At 39.3% G+C, this 17,941-nt stretch overlaps 1 protein-coding gene across 1 annotated transcript; it reads left to right on the top strand.

Moving 5' to 3' along the window:
* Positions 1–5,623: 5,623 nt before the first annotated feature.
* Positions 5,624–6,277, top strand: LOC138882209 (uncharacterized). The gene is made up of 2 exons (XM_070162694.1): positions 5,624–5,986; positions 6,086–6,277. The coding sequence occupies exons 1-2, from the start codon at positions 5,624–5,626 to the stop codon at positions 6,275–6,277; spliced, it is 555 nt and encodes a 184-aa protein (XP_070018795.1).
* The last annotated feature ends 11,664 nt before the right edge of the window (positions 6,278–17,941 follow it).

The following is a 17,941-nucleotide window of genomic DNA, read 5'->3' as shown; positions in this document are numbered from 1 at the left end:
CTCAATTATCGGTTTCTAAAAGGAAAATGTGGAAGTTAATACCCGAATATGGAGAATCAATGCGTGTATTGAGTCCTCTTTACCGTTGCTAATGTCACGTTGTACGATATAATGATCCGACCGGTCATTTTACTTTCTAGATCTTCGTTCCCCTAAATAAGACTCCCCGTATGTGCTTTTACTATTTTATGACTTGCGGGGATGGTTAGTTCGGGTTTAGAAGGGTTCAGATTGAATTGGAACACCTAGTTCCTTAATATTGGCTTAAAAGGGTAAAGTTTGACTTGGGTCAACATTTGTAGTAAACGACCTCAGAACCGGGATTTGACAGTCCCAATAGGTTCGTATGATGATTTTGGACTTGGGCGTATGTTCATATCAGGTTTTGGATGACCCGGGAGCGTTTCGGCGCATGAAGGTTTTAAAGTTCTTTAAATTTTGTTTGAAGTTGGTTTTGGTGTTATCGAGGTCCGTTTGGGATTTCGAGTCCTAGAATAGTTCCGGGTGATTTAAGACTTGCACGCAAAATTTGGTGTCATTTCGAGTAGTCTAAGTATGATTCGGCGTGTTCGGAGTAACTTGGAAGAACTTGAAGTTCATAAGATGATTCAATTTGGTTTGGGGTGCGATTCTTCGTTTTAATTTTTTTTTACGCATTCCGAGGGTTTGAGCGAGTCCGTTTTATGTTTAAAAACTTGTTGGTATGTTTGGGTGAGGTCCCGGCGGTCTCGGGTGCTATTCGGACGATGTGCGGATCAAGTTTGAACTTGAAAGAACTGTTGGTGCACCAGTTCTGGTGCATCCGCACCTGCGAGCTTTTGGTCGCAAAAGCTGCCTGGGACTGGCGGTCTATGGCCCGCAGAAGCGGAGGAAGTTCCGCAGAAGCGGCCTCGCTTCTGCGGTGAAAGGGCCGCATGTGCGAGAAGAGGCTGGCCAGGCCTGGATCGCAGGTGTGATGCTGCTTCCGCAGAAGCAGTAGCCCGTCCGCAGAAGCGAAGGCAGGTGGCCTGGACTAGGATCGCACCTATGATGGGTTTTGCACAGGTGCGGCGTCGTAGATGCGGCCCAGGATCTGCAGAAGCAAAAATCGTTGGGCAGTGAGGCTCATTTAATGTTGGGACATAGGCAATTTTAGCTCATTTTTTTTTCATCCCTTGGACGATTTTTAAGCTCTTTGATTTCACCTAGCACTTTGAGGTATGGATTTTTAATACCTGTATTTTTGGGTGGATTCTTAGCATAGAAAGTGTAGAAATTGTGGGTTTAGTTGAAAAACCTATGCTTTGATAAAAATAGGATTTAACCACGAAAATGATTATGGAATTGGGTGAAAATTATATATTTGAGTTCGTGAGGTTATGGATAATAGTTATCTTCGAAATTTTTCGAAATTTGGGCACGTGTGCCCGGGGATGAATTTTATGAATCTTCCAATTTGGGTTGGGTAATTATTCTAATAGCTTAATTATTAACTTTTTGAGTGTATATTGATTAATTTATATAATATTTGGCTAGCTTCAGATTGTTCGGCACCAAGTTGAGGCCTTAGAGTGAATTTGTGGGTCGGAAAGTGAGCTTTGAGACGAGGTAAGTCTCTTGCTTAACTTTGTAAGAGGAAAATTTTCCCATAAGTGATTTAAATTATTATTTGCTTCTAATTGTGAGGATTACGTACGCACGAGGTGACGAGAGTCCGTGTGTAACTACTAATTATGCTTAAGTCCGGGTAGTTTAGGGCCCAAATCATGAAATACTTGTAATGTTTGCACCATACTTGTTAATTAAAGTACCTAAATTATGTTGAAACTTGATAAATGAGTTGTAAAGATCGAATTTCACTTACTTGAATTTTGGCGGGTTGCTTGACCATTAATAAAAATTGTGCTTTTTTGTGTATTAGCCTTGTAATAGCTTTTAAATCGGATGTTCATAAAGTATTCTCTCTTCTTGTGGAGCGGGCCGAACGCCTCGACAGTATAATAGATGTATATGTGGTTCGTGTCGCTCAACCCTCGGCAGTATACACATATAGGGCCCCAATATTTTAAATAAGGATATATTGGACATTTAGCAAATAATTAAAAATAAAACAAACAAATATCAAAAAAGAAAAAAAAGGATGGAAACAAAAAGGCCGAAGCCCATTAGAAAGTAGCTTGGCAAGGTTTGAAAAGGTTTTATAAAGCAAAGAAGCTTTTGGCTTCTGAAGGAAACGAGAAACAGAAAAGAAAAAAAAAGCACAAAAAGAAAGAAAGAGAAAAAGAATAAGAAGTAGTAGTAGAAGAAGAAGAAGAAGAAGAAGAAGAAAGTTTTGATCAAAGACTTTAAGAAGAACTGGGAGTTCTTCGACTCGAGAGGTTAACCTTCTTCTTTTCATCTGTTGAATTATTTCACTACATCTATGCAATTTCATGTAGTACAAAAGAATTTAATATCAACTTTCTTTTATATAAAAAAAATATACAATTACTATGGATAATAAGGCTATAAAGGTTTGGTTTAAGCAGTGATAGGTCTATTTTTAGAGGAATAAATTATACTAAATAGTTTGAAATTGATAGAATTATGGACTAGTTCTATGATTAAATATAAATCCACAAATTAAGACTCAAACATGAACCCCGATGGTTGAGTATTTTAAATTAGCTATGAATTAGCCTAAACGTGGAAATTAACATGAGATCGATATTATGTAATTATAGATTGATTGGAGGGAGTTGTACGAATTGCTCGAGGAGAAGCATTTGGTATTTCGGCATGAGTACTGTGAGTAGTAATCTTACCACAATTTGTGTTTTCATAACTTGCATGATTTACACATAATTTTTAACATAAATACGTTACCGGTTATTTTGAGTTGCATGTGGGACAAGTTTTTTACTCGATATGATACCGAAATAGTTATTTGAGATGATTATGGTTGTTATAAATATTCTTGTTGTCACTAGATATGTTTTACCGTTACTTAAATTTACTGTTATGGAAATGAAGTTACATGATTTGATAAGAATCGATGTGCCCTATATTGTTTTAAAATATTTTCCTATGAGTATATACGGATTAAAGAGGCAAGTATAAATGGGAGTAGAATTTGAAGGATCTTGTAGCTAACGACGGGTTCGTTAGACCTGATGCACCTTGAAATTACCGATTACCGTTACAACCCTCTCTAGTGGGAAGGTAGAACTAGCATACCGTTATTGATTTTCCTCGAGTAGGGACTACCGTTATATTTGACTTCTTGCGAAGATGTCCACAGTTATATCGATTACCTGATCCGTTCATTGAAACCTCCCAAATATGAATATTGATATTATACAGTGGTTACCGAGCTTATTACTGAATTGTCAATTGTATTATACTACAAAAAAAACATGTTGAGACAGAAAATTATTTATTATTTCTGAAAGGGCATTCTTATGATATTTTCTGTTTAATATACTAGAATATTTTCTGACTTATCCCCAATAAAAATGGTTGTGGTTAAATGTTATTACTCGCTGAGCTAGAAACTCACTCCCCCCTATTTGTTTACAGAGACAACAGTTGACGCAGACGAGGATTTCGTTAATTAGAGTGCACAGGTTAATAGTTCTTTGTGAGCCCCGTATTTGTTCGCGTCGGCAAGGAGTTTTAATTAATTGTTATGGTCTTTTCTTTGAACTCTTAGAGTCTCTCCTTAGTCATTCTTTTAGTGTTATTAGTATTCTTTCGTTATTATAGACTCATGTTGAATATCGCTCTTTCTTATCAAATTTAGAGATAAATTAGTATTTCTAGTTGTTAGTGGGTGAACTATTAATAGTAGATATTTGGTTTGGTTAGAAGATAAAGTTATTGTTGTTTGGATTTATATTAGGATGTTTGGGTTGATTTTGAGACAGGAAAATTTTTGGATAGTCCAAAAACAGAGGGAACTCTGTCCGCTTTTCTGTAAAATACCAATAAGGCTTACTTGGGAGCACCTGCTCCTAAGCGCTGGTCACGATCCTAAATTGGGTCGTGACAAAATTGGTATCAGAGCTTAGGCTTTAAGTACCGAGTCATGTAGCAATGTTTAGTTGAGTCTGGTTTATGGGTATATAGGCGTCCATACTTATGATCTTGAGGCTACCAAACATCTAGGAATGTTTTCCCTTCTTTCATTCTTTGATCTTGTGTTGAGATAACTTGAAATTGACTTTGGAGTATTTCTTTCGCAGATGGCTAGGACACACACACCCTCATATGCTAGACGTGGTGCTGGATGTGGTACTACCCGAGGTGGCGGTTAAGTTAGGGTTCATCAAACTAAAAGACAGGCTGCACCTCAACCTGAAGTTGGGAACATGGGTCAACCCCAAGCTACTATGCCAGATTAAGCGCAAGAACATGGAGTTCAGGACGCTCCATAACCAGTGCCAACTGTTGTACCTACTGTTGCCTTACCTGCAAACGCAGTGGCAAAGTTATTGAATGTGTTAGAAGCATTGGTACCTACTTAGGGTGGAAGTTCAGCTCCTCAAGCTACTTTACAGACACAAGAACCTACACAGACTCAGACTTTCGGGAATAAGGAGGTATCTCTACCAGAGTTCCTGAAATTGAAATTACTAAAATTCACAGGTTCTGATAATTCAGCAGACCTTTAAAGTTTCTTGGATGAGACACTCGAGCCATTACGTGCTCTAGGATGTTCTAGTGAGAGAGTCGTGGAGCTCGCATCATACAAACTAGAGGATATGGTCACTACATGGTATGAAACTGTATTTCTAGGAAGGCCAGCAAGAGCAGCACTACTGACATGGGACGAGTTCAGTAAGTTGTTCATGGATCATTTCTTTCCAGACAGCCTGAGGCAAAATATGCTAGAGACTTTGAGGGATTGGTTCAGACTCCATATATGGATGTGTCAACATATAACACCAAGTTTTGTAATCTGGCTAGATATGCTCCTTACTTAGTGCCTACCCAAGAAGCTCGAGTTTAGAGGTTTGTTGATGGGTTAGTTGGTCGTTTATACATTGCAGTAGACCCACATATAAAGACTTTCTCCTACTCTGATGCAGTCGATCTCGCTAGAAAGATTGAAAACAAGGGACGTGACGAGCGTGCAACCAGTGATTTACGTAAGAATGCCAAGACAGGGGGATCTTTCAGTGGCGATTTTAGTGAAAATCGCAGAGTAGGAAGTTAGAGACAACATCAACAGGGTTCTCAGACAGGGACACACTTGTCTTCACAGTCCACATACATGCCACATTATAGACAGGGTATTAGGGGACCATCATCATCTGGACTTCGTAATTCTGGGCAGATATATACCGTTCCTTCAGTCTGCCAGACCTGTGGTAGATCACATTTGGGCCAGTGTCGTGTTCAGACTGGAGAGTACTTTCGGTGTGTCCAGTTGGGGCATCACTTGAGGGATTTCCCTCAGCCTCCGAGGAATTTCAGCCAAGCTTTTATTCAGTCAACTACACCTACTCAGACCACTCGTAATACTTCAGGTGCTACAGGTACAGGCAATAAAGGTCGAGGTGCTGGAGATCGTGCTACTGTGAATTAAGGACAAGGGAATGTTGGTAGAGGTTAGGCGAGAGTTTTTGCATTTACTAGATAGGATGCTCAGGCCTCGAATACTATGGTTACAGGTATTCTTTCTGTCTGTTCATTTGATGCACTTGCGTTGATTGATCCGGAATCTACTCACTCCTATGTGTCCTCGTACTTTGCTTTGAGGTTTAGTAGACATCCTGAGCTATTGAATGATCCTTTTCTAGTTGCTATTCCTGTTGGAGAGTCCATATTAGCTGAATACGTGTATCGTGGTTGTCAGATTCGGGTTGAGGGTAGAGATATTTTAGTTGACCTTATTATGATTGACTTTGACATGTTGATGGGAATGGATTGGTTATCTTCTTGCTATGATATCGTCAATTTTCATGCAAAGATAGTTAAATTTGAGATACGAAATGAACCCAGTTTTGTTCTAAAAAGGGGTCAGGTTCTAGAGATTTGCAAAGTTGTACCTTTTATAAAGGCGTAACGACTTCTGGAGAAAGGTCGCTTGGGTCTCTTAACTATTGTAAATGACACAATAAAGGAAACATTTAGTATAGAAAATGTACCAGCAGTGAGAGAATTTTCTAATGTATTTTCTGAGGATTTACCAGGATTGCCTCCAGTACAAGAAATAGATTTTGGTATTGATTTGCCACCTGACGCACAGCTTATATCAATACTTCCATATCAGATGGCACTAGCAGAGTTGAGGGATCTAAAGCAACAGTTGTAGGATTTGTTAGATAAGGGTTTTATCAGACCTAGTATATCACTATAGGGTGCACTAGTATTGTTCGTAAAGAAGAAAGACGGATCTCTGAGAATGTGCATTGACTATAGGCAGTTGAACAAGATAACAATACGCAATAAATATTACTTGCCTCATATAGATGACATGTTATCAGTTACAAGGAGCTGCCCACTTTTCAAAGATTGACCTCCGATCTGGTTATCATCAGCTTAGAATCAAAGATGAAGATATTTCTAAGACTGCTTTCAGAACTCGGTACGAGCATTATGAGTTTCTGGTGATGCCTTTCGGATTGACTAATGCTCCAGCTGTATTCATGGATTTAAAGAATAGGATGTTCAAGCCGTTTCTAGATAGATTTGTAATAGTATTTATTGATGATATCCTAATATATTCTCGTAGCCAAGGAGAATACGAGAATCATCTCAGGACTGTGTTGCAGACATTGCGAGAACATCGGCTTTATGCTAAGTGTCACACCCCTTTTTTTACACCTCACTTCAGTAACCCTCTTAAAATTAATAAAAGGATTTGTAAAGCTTGAAAAGGGTTTTCCAATTAGAACGTGACAAAAATTATTTTCAAAAGGAAATAACTGAGAGTCACCACCTGACATTGATTTTGGTGTGCCAGGTCACCATTTTTTAAAAAATAATTTTTCCTTTTAAAACACTTGGGACTCCAAAACCAAGTCTGCACCAGAGATTCGGGTAAGGGGGTTCATTTGACTTGGGGAGAAGGTGTTAGGCACTCCACAAGTGCTATCACTATTACGGTTACATACTTGATCTAGTCGGCTTTTAAAATATTCGAATTGAGGTAAAACACAAAAAAAAAATAAACAATCAAAAGAGGCTCAAGATCGTTCCCACCTAATAAAAGAAAGATAAAAATAAAAATAAAATAAGAATAAAAGTACTACGAGTTCGCTTTCGGACTCCAATTACAAAATACTACGGGCCATTCCCAGAATAAAATATATACAAATCCTTCGGGGCATTTTTCGGATAAATTTAACTAAGGGAACGACCTATCGCCTCAAAACTAACAAAAATCCTAAGGCTTGCCTACCCAAGTGTGATCGGCCTACACATAATACTAGCGGACAAAGCATGAAATAAGAAAGTAAAAATGTGACAATGGGTAAAGCAGATACAAATTACCTTTCTAATCTCAAGTTCTCAACCCCACGACCCAGTACACTACTTCTAATTCACATCATCAATGTCCTTTAATTTAATTACAATAACTAATCCAACAACCAACCATTTAAATTTCAAACAAAGCTTGATTAGAGCAATTTCATATTCGGTAAAATATTCATCATCACACAAACAAACTAAATAAACTTCCAAAACATATTGAGCAAACTAACGAGATAGAGGAAAAGAATAGACCTCAATGTATTTTGCCAAATGAAATTTAAAAGCAGGACTCGTTGATGGCGGCAGGTTTGTGCGTTAGTGGAGATTGGCGTTTTGGGGTCGATTTATTGGTTCTAAGGGTGTGTAGGGGTGAATAAGAAGATGAAGAAGCAGGACTCGTTGGTTGGTTGACGTGAGGCCTGGCGGGCGGCGATGGCTGAGTGGAGTCCTCTAGGGTTCAACTAGGGTGTGTTCAAGATTTTGTCCTAGTTCCAGAAGAAAATCTGATAGGGTCTCTTAGGGTTAAGGGTAAGGGAGGTTTGGGCTTTTTTGTTAATGGGCTAAGGAAATTAGTTTAACTAAGCTAAGAGCAAGATAAAAATTAGTCCAAAAATTAATTCTATTCCCTCACCCCTTTTTTCATATGTAAAAATAATATAGCAAACAAGATAAACTATTAAAAATACTACTTAATCTTGCTTAAGAAAAATAACTATTAAAATAACACTAACCATTTAAAACAAACCTATTTTTTGGTATTTTTCCAAGATTAAAAATGGCTACAAAACTTTAATGAAACTATTTTTTGTAATATTTGTTTTTTTGTGAGAAAATAAAGTAAAAAGGTCAAACTAATTAAAATAGCGATATTGGGCCTAAATTAAATATTTACATGCTAAAATATAATAAATCTTGGGCAGGGTCAAAAATCACATGTCTACAGTTGCCCCTCTTTGACTGAAAACACGAAGTATTTTCAGACAAAGAACGTCTGGACAGATTTTTTGACCTGACCCTTATTTAAAGAGACTTAAAATTTAAAAGAAAGGAGAATGTGACCGAGCCCTGGTATCCGAGCTGCCTACTTATCCTTGGCTATTAAGGAATCAGGCCACGTGTAGTTTAGAAGTGAATGAGGTGATGGAGTATATTGAGGTGGAGAACCGGTCGAGGTGCCGTTCTGTCGAGGTTCCGGTCCGTGGTCCTTTAATTACATCAAAATCAAAGATGAAAAAGACTAACTAAGCCTATCAACTACGAGTTACAAGATTCCTATCTATACGTCTTCTGAAGCTTGATCTTGAGTCTTGAATGGTTCTTCATGCAGACTTTAGATTTGAACCTTGATGCTCGTTAGCTGCAGGTGCTAGCTCGTTCTTCTTCAGCTTTTCGGATCAAGATCAGACATATAGTGCTTGTGACCTCAGCCATGTCTTGTTGGATTGTGACTAACTTCTGTTGATCATCTCGTACGTTGACTCGCATTCTTGCCGCGAACTTCTGCTACTTCTAACTTGAATTGAATTCTGAAATGACTTCCTTCATTCTCCAAGTGGGTGCCTGCTACTGACTTGAAACTTGAAATGAACTCTGAAATGTCTTCCCTCGTTCTCCAGATGGGTGTCTGCAATCAAAATAACAAAACAAACAAAATTTTCTGCCCCAGTTTGCATTAGGAAGATTTGTGAGTTATTACTAAAACTGTAAATCACCTATGCTATTGATGCAATGATGAGAGTAACAATAAAGACTTGACTGGGATGTGCATATCCTGTGAGTAAAACCAAGAAAATTTGACTAGCAAATTCATCATACTAGGTCTTCTATATTAGGAGAAAGATTCATCAGACTAAGATTTCGATCCTAGGAGAAAATTCAAGAGACTAGGTTTTCTATCTTAGGAGAACAATTCATCAGACTAAGATTCTATCCTAGGAGAAAATTCATCCGACTAGGTATATTATCTTAGGAGAAAAAATTCATCAGACTAAGATTTCGATCCTATGAGAAAATTCATCAGACTAGATCTTTTATCTTAGGAGAAAGATTAATCAGACTAAGATTTTGATCCTGGGAGAAAATTCATCAGACTAGGTCTCTTTTTTTGTTATCTTAGGAGAAAGATTCATCAGACTAAGATTTTGATCCTAGGATAAAGTTCATAAGACTAGGTCTCTTATCTTAGGAGAAAGATTCATCAAACTAAGATTTTGATCCTAGGAGAAAATTCATCAGACTAGGTCTTCTATCTTAGGAGAAAAATTATCAGACTAAGATTTGATCCTAGGAGAAACTTCATCAGACTAGGTTTTCTATCTTAGGAGGAAAAATGTGAAGAGTGATGGCAACGTTTTATGCACACTAGCAAGACAGGTAAGGGAAAAGATTTGAGAAACTTCCCTTTGTCGACTCTTCTCTTCTTCTTTTTCCTTTTTCTTTCTTTTCTTTTCTTTCTTTTTTTCTGTCTTGTTTTTGAACCAACTTGCTTGCACTGCTTTGTAACTATTTCAAACAAAGAAAACTTGTGAGTTTAAATGTGGTGGTTAATTTGTAGCCTTGACCTTGAGGCAACTGCTTCTGCACTTGCCAAGATAACTTTGATTTCAACTTGGAAAACTTTGCCTGTTATCGACTACCCATTTTATTTCAACCCTTATCACAGAAAACACCTCTGCTCCATTCGATCCCAATATCCTCTATTTGTTGTATTTTTCTCATGAGTTAACATTTACTGAACCCTTGCATTTCACATGAATCCCAACGCATGTTGATTATTACCAACTCAATGCGCATACCACTTTTCCCTGACTCATGCCACTTTGATGTGCTAGCCAAATTTGTTTTGTATAATTGGAAAGCTGGTAGCAAATTTTGAAGTCATTTCTCACTTGTTCTGACCAAACAGACTCAAGAAGGGACTCAAACAAAACAAGAGGAACAAAATAAGGGACAAGGGAAAGAGATGATACCTAACAAAAAAATTACAAAGTAGAAACTTATCAGATGTGGATACCAACTCTAATGACCATGACATGCACCTTTGGATTAAGTGGCCTAATTTCTCAAGCAAGTCTAATATTCAACTCTTGTCGTACCTGTGAGCACGTGATTTTTGATTCACGGAAACTACTCCAAAAGAAATCGAAAATAAAGCAAGTTACCTTCGGGTACAATTTTGAGAATATGCGTGACATTTTGATAATTGTTCTGTCCGTAAACACTCGCTTTGCAATAGTTGAAAATACAAAAATACATGTTGCATGCATTTAGGAATTAATGGTACATTTTAGAAATTAATTAACCATAATTTGGTTAAAAGAAAATCAAAAATATATGCATGTGTGTTTCTTGTCATTGAGTGATTTTATTTAAATTTGTGTGTTAATTATTATAGGTGTTAAATAATATGTGTGTAATTTTATTTTTGAATTTACAATTTATTTAGGATTTTTGTTTAATTTTGGTAATCCTAAGTGGGTAAAATATCAAGGAAACCTGGTTTGGACCAGGTGGAACCAAACTTTCAGGCCCAAACCAACCACATGGATCCAGTCCAAACCCAGGCTGCCCAGGCACGGCCCCAAACGACGCCGTATCAGCATCCCCGTCTTGAGCCGTTGATTTGATTCAAATGAACGGTCCCGATCAGGCCACTCATTAAACCTCAACGACGCCGTTGCAGGCACGTTGATCTGAGTCGTCCAACCCCATTGATCCAACGGATCCAGGCCCTCCCCTAGACCCGTTAACCTGACCCGATCCATTCCCATACCCGGTCTCACCCACTACTACGCCCAAACGACGTCGTCCCCCTCCTGTGAATAGATCCTGGCCATCAATCTCACCCGATCCAACGGCCAGGATCTAAACCCCTAAGTCGTATATAAGCCTAACCCTTTTACCCCGCCCCCTATCCAAGCACCCCACCCTGCTCCTTCGTCTCTCTCAGAAAGATTCCAAACACCCCCGAAACCCTAGTAGCCGCCCTGGTTCCCTTTCAACGAAAACCCAGCGGCAAGGACGCCGGTGATTACCATAGCTACACCACTGGACCTACAAGCCATCCTGAACATAAATCCCTGGTCACTTAACTTCGAATCACTTCCAGGGTGCTCGAATCTTCGATCAAAGATTTGAGCCAAAACCCTAAGTCACCTGATGAGTCCCAAATTCACCCCAGTCACTCCCCTGACATCCCTCATACCCTAATCAACTTTGGTTTCGTTCGAATCTAGGTAGAACTCTTCGAACCACAGATCTAAGCTCAAGAACCCTAAAAATCGAACCCATGGGGGTCCGTCCAAATCAATAGCAGGTTGGGGTCTAATAGACCTTAATCGAGGTGTTCTCAGTCGAGAACACTTCGATTAAAGTCCGTTCGACCTCAAAAAGGGTCGAGTCCGGTTCGAGCACGGGTCATTTTGTTTTTAAGTTTCAGAGGTAAATTTCCCTTTCTTTCCTTCTGTTTGTGTGCTATTTGTGTTTGTTTACATGCTGGTTTAATTTGTTTGATTTTTCTGTCATTTTTCCTTTAATTCTGTTTCGCCCTCATAAGACCTTTCATTTGGTCAATTTTTATTTTGTTTGTGTTTGAATACGTTTTGTGATACACATGCTCGAGTTAATTAATGTCGTCAGTCATATAGATTCCCTATGTCGTGCAAAATGGTTGAAGGCAGTTAATGCCCCGTTCATGTCATTTGTTTGATTGACTGATTATTCTACGTCATGATTAGTATAGTCGATTAGATAAACGTCGTCGAATAGCTTTATAGGATTGAATGTTCAAATATTCTGAGTCGTATAGCTTCATAGGATGGATCGAGTCATTGTCGTTCATTGGACATTTGACATTGTTTGAAAATTGTTTGTAACTGCAATACAAATAATTAGAACTCAGTCTAGGGCAGCTTTGAATTTGAACTTTCAAAAGTTCAAAATGTCCTACTGTTGCAGTAGGATAATACAGTAATAATCAGGGTTTAACAGGGGCAATTTGGGGGTTTGAAAAGAGCAGAAATGACTAGTTTAAGTGAGCTGACGATAGGGTACTGAAACAGGATTTAAACTAATGTAATAGTGGGGAACCAAACTTGGTAGCATAGGGGTTGATTAAATATTATAGGCTGCCCATACCTTTGGGCAGAAAACACATGCTAAGGGGCTGTCAGGAGGATGGACATTGGGCATTTTGTGATTAGTTTAAAGGAGTTATGGGCAGAGTTGAAGGCTGAAGGAATCAAGGCAGCCTGGGGGCTTGCCATTTCTGCCTATAAATAGGTTTATTTAGAACAAGAAAGGGGCTGGTCTTCGAACTTTGAGAGGTCAGTTTAGTATTGAGAGCATAGGCTGGACATTTTCAAGTCTTCAGAAAAAAAAAGAAAAAAAAAACAAGGCTGGTCTTTCAACTTTAGGAGGACAGTCTACTTTCAGAGTAAGATAGAGTTAGTATTGTGCTGGAATTAGAGCATAACAATCAGAGGCTACTATTTTCTTGCATATGTTTCCTTCCCTGCTTTGCCTGTACTTGTTTTGGTGTTGTTGGGTTGCAAACTGGACTTTCTTGCTTGGGTTTTAAAGATCTGTTGCTGGGTTTTGTTGCTGTTGATTGCTGGTTTTTGTTGTTGTTGTTGTTGTTGTGTATGCTACTGCTTCCACTGATCATTCCTCTTCTTATTTTGCTTTTCTCAATACCAGGTACACCACTGATACACTGTCAATGTGAGTTGAAAGTTGAAATATGAATACAAAAGAGAAGAGTTGAAGTTGTTTATTTTCATACATAGCCTGTATATCGAACATTAGGTTGTGTATAATAGTTCACGTCTTCTATTAGGATAGTGAAGGTAGCCCTCATGTATAGCTGAACGTCATGTATGACAACTTAATATCATACTGTGTATATAGGCTGGTAGATAAAAAGGGTTGGCAGTGTAATAAGCCATATCTTGAACTTTAGCTATGTTTGTGGTTAGCATATCTTCTAACGCATGTTAAGTGTTAAACTATCCATTATTAGTTAATCTCATTTTCTTTAGTAAGCTGCCTCGTTATAACTTGCAACAACACCTTTAGAGTAGATAGCACAAGTTTACATTTCAGCCTTATGAATGTCGAGCCCAAGTCGAATGAGCTAACCAGGCCTTCATCGGAAAAGCAGTGGCCCAGGTCCAGCCAATACTGTGTGTGCTGGGCCTGGGCCCATAATATCCAAACGGCTGCCCATATACGCGTCCATGCTTCGGATTTTGCGAAAAATATTCGGAACCCAACTATAAACAACTTGTAAGCATGTAACTAAGTTGAACCATTTTTCTGCTTTCATTATTAGAGACAAACGTAACAGGAAACATAGCCCCTATAGGACGAGCTTTAAAAATAAAAAATGAGGCGTGCCTCGCCAAATAAATCACACATCGCTGGGGCCCTCAATAAATACATAACCATTGACTAGACTTTGGATTTGGCCGTTTAATGAACCTTCACGGCCTCTTCCTAAAATAACAATATGTTAGTCTCTTTAGGACGCGCCTTAATAAATCTTACCTTCTTAAACTCGGGTGCACATTTATGTGACCCAAATCCAAATCTCAACGAGAGTCGAAATGCGTCTCTAATCACGGGTACATTGATTGTGACGTGGATCGAGATGCATGTCCACGACGTTGCAAATTCCTTTAAAAATAAGAATGAGATGAGCCTCGCCGAATAAAAGTACAAAATTGCAGGGCTCTCAGTAATTATTTGCTTTAAAATTCCTTAGACTTCGGGATGGACCGTTTAGCAAAATTCCACGGCCCTACCCAAAGAAATGATACGCTAGTCGCTTTAGGCGCGCCTTTAATAATTTAATTTTCTCAAACTCGGGTGCACATTTATGTGACCCAAATCCAAATCTCAACGGAGTCAAAGTGTGTCAATGACCACGGGTACATTGATTGTGACGCGGTTTGAGATACATTTTCACAACGTTGCAATTCCTTGTAAAAATAATAATAATAATTATGAAAGCGGTAAAAAGTTAAAATTTGCACATAAGTTCATATTTGTATAAAATCAAATAATCAAGCCGAATATGACAGTTGAGCAACCGTGCTAGAACCACGGAACTCGGGAATGCCTAACACCTTCTCCCGAGTTAACAGAATTCCTTATCCGGATTTCTGGTGCGCAGACCGTTAAATAGAGTCATTCTTTTCCTCGATTTGGGATTAAAATTGGTGACTTGGGATACCCTAAATCTCCCAAGTGGCGACTCTGAAATAAACAAAAAAATTCCGTTTCAATTGTCCTTTAATTGGAAAAAACTCCTACGCCCCTCGCGGGGGCGGAAAAAGCAGGTGTGACAGCTCTGGCGACTCTGCTGGGGACGAATAACCTAGAACCACTGGTTCAGGGTTAAGAATTCGAGCTTAGAATAAATGTTATTATTTGGCTTTACCTATTATCTGATTTTATCATATGTTTTAGCCTAAATGTGCAAAATGTTGCTCTTACCGCTTTGATATTACTTGGACTGTATATATAAACTGTGTCGAAACCCCTCTATTCTCTCTCTTGAGGAGTGCACGCTGGTCGTGACTTCTTTCTGTTAGTGTCATATATCAAAATAGAACGAGGATTCGGAGGAGTTGCAAAACTGGATGGCTCTTTGGTTACCGGTACACAGCTCCCATCCTCGTCTCGAGTTGTCCGCTCGGGTAAGCCAGGTCTAGAACAAACACCTAGGTTTTAAAACCTAGTATAACAAAGCCTCATGCTGGATCCCTAGTAGGAACGCTTATTTGCATCATGTGCATTCGACTTAGGGGACTCAACACAGGGGTTGAATTCGTCTAGGACTAGCAACCTGAAATGAAAAGACCATCCTGCTACATCCTGTTTGCTTTATGCATTCATTTTCTTCAGACTTGCATGCTGACCGGTTTCGAAAATCTGGAATATTGGAAAATTGTGAAAAAAGAGTGAAGTAATAGTGTAGAGAGTTAATTGCCTATTTTAGAAAAACCAAGGCCCAAATACTGTCGAAGTTCTGCCGAAATTTTGGGAAAATGGAAAAAAAAAAAGAAAAATGTTTATTTTTTTAGTTTATTTCACTCAAAAAGCAAAAAATATATAGAAAAGAGTCTTGTATTTTTTGTTTGGTAAATAGGTTGGTCATTGTTTGTTAAAAAAAAAGAAAAAAAAAAGAAAAAAAAAAGAAAAAAAAAGAGTCTATGTTTTGTCTTATTTTCAAAATAGAAGAGGAAAAATAGTTTGTCGTGTCATGGAAAATGAAAAAAAAATATATTGTTTCCAAAATTTGGTGGTATGTTCTCTGCCCGAACTACGCAAGTTTGATTCTCGCAGGGTGTGAGATACGTAGGCAACCCCCGTCGGGTCCAACTTTCTTTTTGCAAAAAATAATCCAAAAAAGAACAAAAGTTTTTGAAATAGTTAGGGTGACGCCATTCTTTTCAGAAATAGCCGAATGTCGATTTTTAAGGAAAGAAAGGTGCGTCAATTTTGTATTCGAGCCAAATGAGTCTGGATCCTTGCTTAATCGCCCTAATAAACATGCAGAATGAGCACAAGTCCAAGTTTGCCGGTAACAGTTAGGAGCAAAATCCCTTTGGAGTTGCATTTGTGGTGGGAGGATTTGGAAAAGTCAGAGCAAGACAAGATCCAACTGCATCTGGGAGGTCTGACTAGTTTGTTGAATGTCAGGCCCAGATGCGACATCATAAAGGCTTTGGTTACATTTTGGGACCCGGCCCACAACGTATTCCGCTTCTCGAATTTTGAACTCACCCCAACCTTAGAAGAGGTAGCAGGTTACATGGACGTTACTGAAGGGTTAAGGCACAAATATCTGATCGCTCCAAGAGCTGTAAATTCGCACAAATTCATGGATCTACTGAAGATAAGCAAGGGAGTCCCATACACTGAATTGGATAGGGGTTTTTCTACCTTGCAATTCACATACCAGAGGTACGGGCATATAGGAGGGTTCAATGATCCGAAAAGTGGTGTCTGCAGCAGAGGGAATCAGGCAAAGTGGAATGAACATAGGCGGTTCGCTTTCATGGTAGCATTCTTAGGCATTGTGGTGTTTCCCCGGAAAGATAGAAATATCGATTTGAAGGTGGCAGGAATCGTCAAGGTCCTGATTACCAACGATAAAAGCATGCTTGCTCCTATGATAGTGTCCGAGATATACTGAGCCCTCACAACTTGTAAAGCCGGGGCAGATTTCTTCGAAGGGTGCAATTTGTTATTGCAGATGTGGATGATCGAGCACTTATGTCGTCATCCTCGGTGTATGTGCTATATGTCTACGAACGAAGGCTGCATCGAAGGTTATAACCTAAGGGTTTCAGGTCTCAGATTACCGGAAGGGTTTGAAGAATGGGTATCCTATCTCCGCGCCATCACCGCAAAACAAATAAATTGGACATTGGGTTGGCTTCCTGTGGAAGAGATTGTGTATATGCCCGCCACTGGTCCTCACTTCCTCTTAATGGGACTCAGAGGTATTCAGCCTTATGCTCCTTACAGGGTGATGAGACAATTGGGAAGGTGTCAGGTGGACACCCAGACGAAGATCTCAGTATTTATGAAGTCGAGGTCAGCAACGACGGCCAATTTCCTGAAAAGACAGTTCGTTACATATGGAGTGAATGCCAGTATTTGACGGTGAATACTCGAGTAGGTGACATATCTAGAGGTGAAGTCTCACTGGCCTATCTCGCTTGGCATAGAAAGAAGAGCACTACGAGAGACGAACCAGAGCGGCCAACCAAAAGGCCTCACCTCCAAGATTTTGTTGAGTCATCACAAGAACAATGGGGTTGGCTTGCAAAAGAAGAAAACTACAGGGCAGAAATAGGCAAGCTAAAGCAACAGATTAGGGACCTAGAATTTGAAAGCAATGTGTAAACTGATGCCGACAAAGGGGAAAATAATAAGTTGGCCCAAGAAAACAAGGCCCTGAGAGTCCGAATCCGCCAAGACAGAAAGTACGCTGGTGGCCAACAGAAAAGTCGATCCAATGAGAGGTTGATAGCAGAGCTAAGGAGTCAGATCAGCAAAAGCCGAGAGGACTTGGAGAGATCTGAAGCTTGCGTAGCAAGAATAAAGGTCAGATGGACAAAGGGTATAATGGCCCGGAGAAAACATCTACAACAAGTCATAAGGGATTCTGAAATGAGCATCGGGATATTAAGGAAAACGAATTCCACTCTTCAGGAGCGGATCTTCAAACAAGCACGAGATGCCCAAGCTGACAGAAGGCGCTGTTACGATGCGAAGACCAGAATGGAAAGACAAATGGAAAGGTTCCAGGATCAACTCGTCGACAATGCTCAAGCACTGGGGCTAAAAAACTGGCGCATAGAGCAACTGTTCATTGAGAGGGACAACATTCGAGGAAGGATTGAGGAAATTGGGCACTACATCTACATGAGATGCCTAGCATGCGAGCAAGAACCTCGTGATACCCTCCTTGCCTCCATCATGGGTT

The sequence above is a fragment of the Nicotiana sylvestris genome, chromosome 2, assembly GCF_000393655.2.
Source record: "Nicotiana sylvestris chromosome 2, ASM39365v2, whole genome shotgun sequence".
Classification (NCBI taxonomy): Eukaryota; Viridiplantae; Streptophyta; class Magnoliopsida; order Solanales; family Solanaceae; genus Nicotiana; species Nicotiana sylvestris.
This window is presented reverse-complemented; position numbering and strand designations above follow the sequence as displayed.